Consider the following 12,536-nt stretch of genomic DNA (forward strand, 5'->3'; position numbering starts at 1 on the left):
CAATTGCTTTTTTAACAGCCAACTGCTGACAGTCAAGTCAGACAAGTAGAAGAACGCAGTTTAGATTTATCAGAACCACTACCTGGTCTCTGTTGTGCCATCCCTTGGTTCGATCTTACCATACCTACGGGAAGAGCAGAGGTGGTGGAAATGTATTCTACGTTGCCACCACAACACACCTTTTCTTTATTTATGGGCAAATGAGCAAACGGATTACCTGATAGTAAACGATCAGCACTGATCATAGACACCCGCAACACAAAAGAGACACAGGTGGCCTTTTAAAAATAAATACGCTCTTTTCTTGAAGGTTTGAAGACCTTAGCTTCTAAGCAACATAAATATGAAAGAACAGTTACTCCTTTTCAAAAACGTGAATATTCCGCTAAAGTAAGATTTACTCATCACGTACTATCTGATAGATAAGACGGTCATATCGAACAGTTCGATAATATCTTACTGCGATTGAGTTACGGCACAAGTAACTTAATACAGGAAACTCCTGAAGGTTTATCTGATCTGAGATTAACATCAGAATCTATGCCATTGCTTAGTTAAAGGATTCCTTTAGTCTTTTGGGATGGGAAGCATAAATAATAGGCATATTCGTGTATTAAAAAGAAAATTCTTAATAGTTAATAAAGCAAAAGTCAAATATCAAGCATAAGCTTAGCATTTCAGTATTGAACTATTTATCTAGATTTTGAGTCGTATTAGTGTTTCTCTGATTGATTATTATTATCTTATGTGGTTAGCAATAAGTAGCTGCTGAGCAATGTGACGCAAGTTTAATGTGTAATATAATATGTGTGTCTTCTAAATACACCCACGTTCCAATAAAGCTACGTTTTTATTATTAAAACATAAAAATGTTACGTATTTTGTGCACATAAAAACGATCGTTATACCACTTCGCACAACACAAATGTGATAAATGTGTGACTTTAATTACAAATCTTATGCAATTTCTGTATAACATTTCATTAACAAAAAATTAAAGATCATTTCATAAACTAAACAAAAAGGCTCATAATTCACTAAACAATGTTAATTAATTAAAAGCTACTTAAAAACTACATCGTTCTTTATTTAAATTCAAACAATGCATCTTCGCCGCTCCAATTAGGTGTTACAGACGCCCACATAAATTCGTTCGTGGGAAGATTTAACACCATTATAAAATAACTTTTATACACGTTATGTCAAAGTATAAATTACAAAGACAGTTACAGAAGCTTGTAAACATTCATATTTAGTGTTCAGTTTAAATCCTACACAAAACACTTCAATTACGTTGGTGTCGGTTTCCAGTACAAAAGACATAAACGCGTTTTGAGAAAATTGGATGTAGAAAATGTTTTTGAGCAACTTTTAACGAGTTGTGTGTTTGTTAAATAAGGTCAAACGTTATGATAATGGATGATTTTAAATAACTTCATACAGAATTTATCGAAAATTAGCAGTTTTATTCATGAAAAAAATAACAGTTCGTATTTATTCAGTAGGCTTCACTTTTGGAGCTATTGTAACAGAAAAATAATAGTTGAAAATTACATTGTCTAAACGGTCGTGATCTCTCGGTCATAGCCAATGTACACAGAGCCATAGTTTGTGGTCGGCACACCTCAGGTGGTCTATGATGGTTGCAGTTATAAAAACTACACAATGACTTGTTTGAAATAAAACTGCACGTTTTCGTATTTGCTAAAATATAATAACATTGGAAAAGATTTTAGAATTGGTTCTTTTATAGCTGTAAATGTCAAATTATAATCCATTCTTTAACGTACATCAATAGATATGTATTTAAAGACGAATCATATAACATTTTGTAACTAACATAAAAACGTGAGGTTGGTACTTTCAATGTGGTACGTTTAAAGTATGTTTACAAGCGCAACTGTTAAGCATGAGGTCGATTCCCAGATCGAGAAAATCGTTTAAGGTTTTGCTTTTGGAGTTCTATCAGTTTTTTAAAGTCTCAAAAGTCTGTAAAGCTTAGGTGGTAAACTTAACTAGGACACAATGTGGACCAGTAAAAAACAGCGTTAAAAGGTCTGATAACACAACAAGCCAAATGTAGGTGCTACACTGAAAATTTTAATCTCGAAGTAGTAGAAACTCCTTCAGGGTTTAAAAAGCGTAACTTTGTATTACACATAAAATTTAATTGACAGTAAGAACAAAAATAGAGTTCTTATTAAAATTCAATTAGCGATAAATAATTCATTGTCAATAAGCGAGAAATGTCGTGTAATCTTCATCAAGATATCTGAAGCAGGAACGTGGATATTCCACTTGTCATAAGTCCAGTCTTCAGTTACATAAGCACTGTTATGTTGCATTATAATATTCTAGTAATAGTTGCATGTATGAATATAGAAATAGTATATATATCTTCAAGTCTGTCTTTCTGTCTCGTGTACTTATTTAATTCGTCGTTCCGTAATCTTTCAGAGTCTTAGGTCAACCATATTTGGTACAATAAATAGTATTCTTTTGTTAATAATATTATTTCTCTGGGAATAGGAGACAAAACATACACGGCACAAAAACTCTAGTTCTTTTATTAAAATTAGCAAAATATTCAAATGATTAGATTTAAATTGTTCACCAGTTACCTGTTAAAATTACCTCCGACTAATACTACTATAATAAGGACCTTTATAAGGCACAAATTATTCAGTGTTAGGAATTCGCATTAATCTTTGCTAAGAGGCTATAAAATATTATTTTCTATACAGTATCCCACGTAATGAGCGTTAAGTCATAGCAGGCCTTTGTACCTCTGTTAGCGATACCCCAAGATTTATGAGGCAGATGCGGAAATAAATCAGCGATTAAGGATGGCCTAAGATCATAAGGTCGTAAGTAGACCCTTGCCCCCAACCTACATAATGCCTTTTATATTTAGAGATAAGAAACACGTACAAGATAGGCATTACTTACGGAGAAAGTCGAAGTAATCTACGAATTACGAGCAAGCTGTTAGATGCATCGGCATATAATGATTAATAATGTCTTGAAAATAGTGAACGATTTCGTTGAGTGGTCACAATTGGTGCACATTGGTAGAGTATTATTGGTTTTTCGATTATGAATGATCAGAACGTACTGAATCGATCGTAGTGTTTGACAAGAGGCTCACTCTCTGATCTAATAATATCACTTAAACTGTTGAAATGAAAAGCAGCAGTAGACAAATAATAGGCTGTCCTTCATTATATGAAAAATAACAAAAGACCAAAAGAACCTAGGACCAATAAGTTGAACAGATCAGATTCGAAAAACCTTAAACCAAAACCAATGCCTTTTAATCGGTCAAAAAGAGAACTGTGGTGAAGACGGTAAACTGTTCTAAAGATGTTCCCACAATTAGGGACTCACGGCACTTAATAAATTGGATAGCAACGCAAAGAGGACGTAATACACGTATGAAAATAGAAGACATACATAAATTACATAAATTATGTTTAGGAGTAAAATTAAAACGGTTGTTTTTGTAAACGTTAACAGCTTCAGTGAATACGAACGTATTTTCTAGTCATGCAGTTAGTTTTATAGTTATATATCATCGATACCCGTCAACGATTAATTTTCCTATTTTAATATAATATGAATAGCAACCATCTCACAGAAATCTGCGAGACTAGAATAACGGGAGTTTTAGAGTAGATATTAATTTCCCACCGTAGTTGGTAAATGAAAATCTCGTTGAAACCAAATGAAAGCTATTTCTCAGTTACTGTGTATAGATTACTAAGTTTCAACATTAGATCAACAACAACAGACTATAAGCCACTGCTGACCAAAGTCCTCTTCTCGCACGGAGAAGGTTTGAGCGTTAATCACCACGCTTGCTCAATGCGGGTTGGCGATTTCAGACTTATAAGTTTTAAGCTCAGGTTTCCACACGATGTTTTCCTTCACCGTTTGTCAGTAGTGTCTAAATAATCTTAGGAAGTACATATAACTCGAAAAAAAAAATGTCACATTGGTACTTGCCGTTGGTAGGTTCCGAACCCGCACTCTTATGCATGAGAAGCGAGCTTCCTAAACCTCTGGGCCACCACGACATAATACATAAATCAAATTAATTAGTCTACGTTACATAGAAATCTCTAGCTTCCACACACAAATCTCAATCCTCAGTTCAGTTCCGACATTTAAGTTCACATATTTATAACGTCTTCTGTAATTCTCACAGCAAATAAGTTCCGCGATAAAATTCATACTTGTGTGTAACGGTTGCAAGAGAATTGTAGAATACTCTGCGGACTACCTAGGGTTTACCGGGGCTGCGGCTCGAAAAGCAGGAGTAGGAACAGGGTGGTTTTTAGTCAGTAAGAGTCTTACATTCCCTCTCGCCTCGTCCAAGGCGGGAGAAGTGATTAGATGATTTTTCGCCCCTCAAAAAAAATGATTATTAATTCTGTTACTTAATTATAATCATGTAGTAAATGATAAATGCACACATTTCCCTAATTATTATGTGAGCTATGTGTTTGTAAAGGTTTTATAACCGGTTGATTATAATACACCGATACTTCCAGCAACCTTAGCCTAAATATCTATAGACAGAAACTCAAGAAACAAACCAAAACCAAATTAAATTAATTAAACCAACATTCTAAGACAAACATTACATTGTAACGTTTCCTTCAGCATTGGAAACATTAATACTATCTAATTAAACAGTGTCCAGATAAACGACCACTAATTATATTGTCAACTTTACGTCCATTCAATTACAAGCTCTATTATAATAACCCGTAGGTCCTTTTACGGTCTCGTGATATAATTAGAAACGACTTATTTGGACCTTAGTGGTAGCAAATGAATGGTCCAAGTAACTAGTTCGTAGGCTTTACATAATTTGCAGTGGCTCATTATTTTAGCAGTTACAAGAGCTATTAATGTAATCCCGTTTCTTGTTTTAATTCCTTAGTTTGTAACTCTGTATTATTAGGTTATTTTGGTATTCAATTTAATGCCTTTTGTGCTTGCCGGCGTGGGAATAGAGTAATGATTTGTTTTACTGTGCTTTAATAGTTTTGCCACCAGTAAATTTAATATATAAGCTTCATACAGGAATACGGAACGCTCCCAAACGCCGCAAACTGAAAATACAGAATTTCGTGTTCATTTTATGTAATAGTAATTGTAATCAACTACTTAAAGGCTGATGTTGTATGGATAACACGAAAAGTAAAAAGATTAAAATTATAATAACAAAAAATACTGTAGCGTTTTTCGGGAACGTTCCATTTACGCCTTGTATGTAGCAATCACAGCAATAAATAAATAGTAAATACACCTGTGTTTCAAGAGTATCTTTTACCTATTCTTAACAGTCGATAAAACAAATAACTGTAGATATGTAAGGGCAGCTTTATCATTAAATTGTTCCTTTAAAGGTATATGAAGTGATTACTGTCCACTACTCCTCATATCACCGCGAAGGCCACTCGAATCAGTCCGTAACGAAGTATTGAATAACAGTACCGCTATTCAGGGAACATGCGTAAGAGTGGGCGCAACTGTACAGCGACCAGCAGGTCAAGCTACTGCAATCTGTCATTTATTTTCATTGGATTTTCGATTTTATATCAAAACAGTTAAGTTGAAAATCGTATAAAGATATTTGACAGAAAGGTATATGTTGACTTGCGTGTACTTCGATAACTTGAAGTTTATTATTGCTTTAAGAAAGTAGTGATAACGATGACTGGTTGTGAGTGTACTTTTATTTATACTTCCTTTCTTCATAAGTGATTATATGTTAACTTCTTTATTTAGTGTATTTCTTAGATGTGTTACATGGTGCCTCTTTGGGAAGGGACAAGAGTATTTGTGAGAGTCGGTTTTTGTGTAATTTGAGCACAGGTATCGGTATTGAGATAAGTGTTTGACTAAGTAGGCTACATACCTCTATGAACCGTAAACTGATTGAAAATCCTCCAGACTTGATGCTATGAGAATTAGAATATAAGTAAGAAAACTTAGAATTTAATCTACCGCACATAAAAAGCTTGTCAAATAATTACGTGCGTGCAACATAAAAACATAAATAGCTGTTCATTAGTAAAGTTCATTATTACGAATATTTACGATGTATTCAGACACAACATAGAACGATAATTATAATCTAAATCTAAGGTAAAATCTTTACACATTCCATTTTCCAATGAATAGAAGGAGAAGCGATCTAAAGATCTTATCTGATGGATGGGCCAAGAACGTCCATTGATCACATTTGATGCGAATACCTGGCTTCGTAGGCTGTAGGCGGGTAACTGACAATGGGCCCTAACACTTGCCACATCCATTTTATTATTGACAAAGAATATCAAACTTCTGATAGCTTCGCACCTTTGTTCACATGCTGTTCAGGTCTATTTCCGACATATTTAAGTGCCGATGTAGTCTATCTATATAAGACACAATAGAAAACACATTGTGCCTTGCGTAGATCTGCACTCCAACATACTATGGGTATAGCATAACAAAATGATGATATAATTTTACTTTGCCTGTCACAAGTCCACAGGAAGAAATTCCAATAGGAATGTGTGGTACCTATGTACCTCAATTGTATATTATGTGTTTTCCTTTGTGTTGTATTTGTGTATTCATATAATAAATAAATAATTAAATAAAATTAGCTATTTGGATTCATCCTCGTTATTGGCCAGGCGAAGAAATTGTTCGATAAAAATGATAATACATAACTAATAATGTATTAATGATATCCTATTTAACAGAGCTAACTAAAGGAGTTTTGATTAAAACTAAGTAAGCCTAAACAATATAACAAACGCATAATTCATTTTATAACAAGCACTAATGGCTGATTTACGATCGAGAGGGGATCGTTATAACCACTCAGAGAATCAAAAAACATGGCTAGATGGTAATAGGTGTATTCTCTGCACATAGCAACAATGTAAGACCATACCACATTTAACGAGAAGCCATGAGACTTACCGTGAGAGCAACAATACGGACGTACATATTATGTCAGACTAATGAAGTATTTCCTTCTTCCTACATTTTCCAACAAAGAAAGGTACATTAATTATGCATTTTCCTTTCGCACCATCGATATATACCTAATCGATATTTGCATAAACGATGGTATCGATTGAATTCTCATACATCGATTGTGTTATGCAAATAAAACAGGATAAACTCGGAAGTAATTACGCGATGGTTATGTAACTCAACCCTGAACCTGTATTGAGGTTGGTCGCGGCCAACGAACGCAGATTGCGTGCGACTAATGTGCGACCGGCCGCTCTTGATCGTTTTAGATAGGTGGAGCCTTAGTATAGTCATTTGAATCTTAATAATCTTTTTTGTCTCGTTAGATTTAGAATTTAATTAAGATTTCTAAAGTGATTAGAAAAAGTTGTGAGTGTTATTATCGGTTAAAATTTGCTAATAAATTGGCGAATTCTTTAGCATTAGATAAGTTACATGACTATAATACGTGAAAATCAAGAAAAACTTTTACGATAGGATTTTTTTCTAATAAAACTTACTATGTAGGGTATGTTTTATTTCTCGATGGTTTGGCTCGATATAAAATTTACACCTTTCAACATATTTGACAAGTAAAAATCTATGCCCGTAAATTATTTCTTAAAATTAATATTTGATTTATATGGAACTCACAAAATCTGCTAGTTATTACGCCATAACGTATAATCTACCTATCTTTTCCTATTTACATGACAAATCACGACTAAATTACATCTATAAACGTAATAACTTATTTTAAATAACACGTCCATCTTTATTTATTCGAAGAAAGAGAATAAATCTGTATATCACTCTCTCACTCTCTATAAACGGTTACTAAAGTCATGTTCAAATCAATGAGGTAAGAAGCCATTAAGACTATTTTCAAAAATAGAATAGAACTTTAATCAAATTTGAAATTGTGTTATTGGTCCACGTTAAAATATATTTAAAATTTTAACTGTAACACTTAAATAAAAAGAAGAATCCTTAATAGTATCAAGATGTAACGAGCGCTCTATAAAAATGCTTTGCACTGATCTCTCTGTCATTTCTAGAGTAAATTGATTAATTACAATATGAAAAGACTTCAGCTCTTTATGCTTCTCAATAGTACATTGATTAGAAATTCCACTTGAATTAATTGCTAGACTAGGAATGAATGAGTCTGAATGAAGGAGGTTGAAACGGAACATTTTGTACGACGCTCTGACAGTGAAGTCTTGTACACATTAGAATTAAATTATGAACACAAACTCCTGTATTAATGGGAGAAATTACATTAATATTACGGTATTCTGTTCTCGTGTAGTTGCAGTATAAAATTATTAATTAGTGTCTAGAATCCTGACTATGAAAGTTGTGTGAACAAGCTTCCTAGTTATTAATCTTAGTTTAATTAGGCCTGCCCAAGCCTGGCCGGTCGGGCAAGGTATTACTGGGATTTATTCGGGTTTTTAAAAAAAATCTCAGTATATTAGCTCTGGAATTGTGCCCAGTATATGGCAATAGGCTCACTCCCTATTACATGGGACTTATAACACAAATGATGAAAAGTGGGATTGTACAGTGGCTTTACGTGTAATGTGCACCTCTGCCTACCCCTTCGGGGATAAAAAGCGTGACGATACAGTTTAATTAGGAATATAGTGGAAACGATATCTTAATCAATTTACTCTTCATTTTACAAATCTTGAAACGCATTCATTTGCCTGTTCCTTTTCTTTGCGCACGCATACATCAAATGAAATGAACGATCTATTAAAATAACTACAAGCCTACCGCTTACGCCCGAGGCATTATAAGTTTACGTTAATTAAACTTCAAATAGGTTGTCAGTTTAACAGAACTTATATTAACTTGTCTGTTTATGTAATAAACTGTCATAGTAATAGAGAACTCAACGCTACAGAAACAGAAAAAAAAGCAACAGACAATAAAATTGATGTTGATACTAAAAACATTTTTTGTCCAAATTTTAGTTTGGCCGGTATAAAAATCACGACTCTCAATAAACAATAGGATTTCCAACTAAAAGTATGACCAAGAATTCAACAAAACGGTCAGATAGTTTAACAACCTTCAACTATCGCGATCAGTGACGTCACGATGCTGCTCTGATCATGTCAAGATCGCGAGCCAAAGATTCGCTCTTATGGTAAACATGTCGTGTGAAGAGAACTGCCCTACCATTGACCTCTTAGCCCTACGTAACGGAGTGTAATATTATTCAACCGTTTATTTGGACACTGACCTCTTATTTAATAAGAAGGTACAAAAGGTAAAAATAATTAATAACTCAATGATCTGTCAATTGTCAATGATGGAATTCAGAAAGACAATTCAGTAATAGTCAAACTAGAAACAGTTTAAGAACACAAGTAGCAAGGAAAGAGTTAGTATTAGTATTTAATAAAAGCCATGATTTAAAAAAAATATGAACAGAAGCATTCCAATAACAAGCTTAAGATAACAAATTAACACAGAAGACGCACAAGCACGTAAAAAACATAAAAAAGCAACGCATGACAGGTGAAGCCCATCCCAAAACCGTTGAGACAGTTTAGATCGTTCAACTTGAACGTGACGTCCGGTGCTATTTAGTAGAAAAAATGCTAGTTCAAGGATCTAGCCCGACTCGGTAACCCTCTCCTGAGTCATCTCAACCGCAGTACCCTGTTATCGAACACAAAATCAGTACGGTACTGACGGTCAAAAAGAGCAGTAACTTTACAAAACGATAACATCCGACAATGAGTCTGCGGCTCAATCGCGTTCTGCGGCAAGTGTTGTTCATCATGGTGAGGATCGAGATACAGAAATAATTAAAAGTGAAACAAAGTCAAATTATAAAGGACACGCGGATTCGAACGCAGATAAAGACACTTTTGTTCAATGAATCCGAAAAGCAAAAGTTAATCACAACGCTGACTAAGTTTACAGAAAGAAGTGAAAGTTACTTACGATTATAAAAGCAAAAATTTGCGAAGTTGTATCAGCAATAAAACATTTCCTTTTGTGAATACAAACGTGAAGGTCAATTGGGAGCAAGCCAGTGTATTATTTAATGTTGTTAATGCAATTATGAGTATTTTCGTAGGTGTCTATAAAAAAGAAAGTTTATTACACAATGATGCTTCGAAAATATTTGTTCCTTTTGTTATTTTGAATAGGATCAGTACGCGGAAACCAGATTAATATTGGAGTTCGTTATATCTCTATACCATAGTAATGTTCTTATTTCTTCAACTGTAAGCTTATGTACCAAAGTTGATACGGTCTCATTACAAATAATTATGGGGTCCGTAACAGTAACACGATTAATCAAACGTGGTAAAATAACCTTGAGAATTTTAATTGATGTTTTACTTTTAATTGGGCCTTTATTAGAAAACAAATCATTCATAGCAGTACCCAAAAACAATATACTTTAGATATTTCGATCAGAAAGAAAGTAAATATTGTTCGTTTGAATCGTGAGAAAACTTACGAAACTGAATTAAATTAAAGAGGCGTTGAAAATGGATAGGTAACCAATTCGACTGCAATTACATTTAATATTCCACGTCGAATAAGAAACTGCCTTGAACGCAATAAAATAAAAACTATTGATAACAGTTATCTACTTACTAAAATTGAACTGACTCCCATTATAGCATTATGTCTTTTGTGTAAGGTAAAAGGAGTATTATTGTAACAAACACGAGCACCAGTTGTGGACACAAAAACCTCTTTGTTGTGAGTTAGTCTGATGTCAATATATACGGGTTAGTGGGACAGATAAGTGAGTACGTTGATCAACTTATGATGATAGCAATCCAAATTGGATCTCTCAGCAGGTGAACAATGTAATTGTTCGGAGGATGATGCCATCACATGACCGCCTCCGATTACGATAACGATTGCTTTTACCTTATTTACCATTCTGCTTTCTTCAACACAAAACTTCCTCAATTATAACCAGAGAAACATCCAAAACTGATATTTTCAAATGCATAAGTTCCGTACCTAACAAGTTTATGTCCAAAATTAAATTAAAGGCGCAAAAAGTAAAACGAAATGGTCTTTTGTGAAAAAAGCTACAAAGGATAATCGTCATTTAACAGGTTTATTAACCTGATCCAGCAACAAACGTGACGAAGTAATCGGCAAATCGCAGGGTACATGACCGTGAAGCATTGTTATGAGTAAGAACCACCGCGCACGAATCACTCCTTTCGTATACCAACACTAAGCTTCAAAATCTCTCGACAGAATCCTTGCGTAGCTTAAGAAAGACCTCGCAAAACAAGACGCCTTCCGCAGATCACAAGAAGAATGAGAAACGAATAAGGTATATACGTAAGAGCGTTGACACAGAAACCCTCGACGAGACAAACGGGGATGAATGAGATTGTGGTTCGCGATCCGAGACCAACCTCGAGCGATTTCCCATCATTGTTGCGATAACTAATGACAAGTCGGTTAAATTGACGCACTTTCAACGGATACATAAATCGTTACACTGCATTCTTATATTACTTGCGAAAATAGCTTCATTGACAAATAGAAATGGCATTCCTTTGATCATTGTTCCGGTTCTTATAATGGTTGGAGGATTCATAAATCATTTATTCTTTGGTTTGTTTCAGACGGTGCCCCTACCCGCCGGGTCGACTTCAGTGTTGGCGAAGCCGACAAAGTACCACTACTATCCACACAATCAGCACATCTATTTATTGCCTGAATGCGCTATTCAACAGGTAATTGACATTTTTGTTCTTAACAAAGTACCGGAACTAAAATAAATGAAATGCTTACAAACACTATGACTAATCGATAGGTCTGACAAGTGCCACGTTCAGTAATTGAAGCTGCAAAGCTCTTTTAAAACCTGAGCGAAGATAATAAATACCAAAAGGTTTCTTAACATCTTCGTATTTTCCACGATCAACATCTCTAGACGCGGATCGAATGTGTTTTTGTTCTAAATATAGTGCAATGTCAGACACCGTTACTATTAACAAAATATTATATCAAATATTTACTGCCGGAACTAAGTTAACAATTCAAAGCGAAACCCTTTCCACGAAAGCTGGCTGGCGATTAGCTATTAATGATGCGATTCTGAATGGTCCATATTTGTAACGGGCAAGACAAGAACAGTCATGAGATGAATGAATATTATATCAATAGTCAAGAATGTAACCCACATGTGTGGAACGAGGAACGATTGCAATGTTCAGTATGTTGGTTCGTTAGCTTCATAAGGCGGTAACGTTACAGGTATGCAACGCTGTATACGTGCGTCTGAACTACACGCAGCCGCTGTGCGCGTGCCCTGCTCGGTACAGAGACCCGTGCTCTGCGAGTCTCAACGCCGACGACCTGCATACTACGCGCCTCACCACCGACTCGAAAAAAAAGGTAACGCTCCAACATAATTGGATTTATTATTCCCATAGTTACTTTTTGTTGTAAAGTTGCCATGTTTGTTGCAATGAAAATGGTTTTGTTTAATCCAATTCTTCTAG

The 12,536-nt window shown here is 34.7% G+C and overlaps 2 protein-coding genes across 2 annotated transcripts in view; one reads left to right on the plus strand and one right to left on the minus strand.

Moving 5' to 3' along the window:
- LOC118273875 (elongation factor-like GTPase 1) overlaps positions 1-12,536 on the minus strand; it is a 123,962-nt gene that overhangs the window by 101,393 nt on the left and 10,033 nt on the right. The gene's annotated exons all lie outside the window — the stretch shown is intronic.
- Positions 1-12,536, plus strand: part of LOC118273878 (mucin-3A) — a 60,351-nt gene that overhangs the window by 44,909 nt on the left and 2,906 nt on the right. The window contains exons 2-3 of the mRNA XM_035591052.2: positions 11,655-11,765; positions 12,289-12,429. Coding sequence (XP_035446945.1) covers positions 11,655-11,765; positions 12,289-12,429 — 252 coding nt within the window. The remainder of the gene's footprint in view (positions 1-11,654; positions 11,766-12,288; positions 12,430-12,536) is intronic.

Source organism: Spodoptera frugiperda, chromosome 3 (genome assembly GCF_023101765.2).
Source record: "Spodoptera frugiperda isolate SF20-4 chromosome 3, AGI-APGP_CSIRO_Sfru_2.0, whole genome shotgun sequence".
Lineage (NCBI taxonomy): Eukaryota > Metazoa > Arthropoda > Insecta > Lepidoptera > Noctuidae > Spodoptera > Spodoptera frugiperda.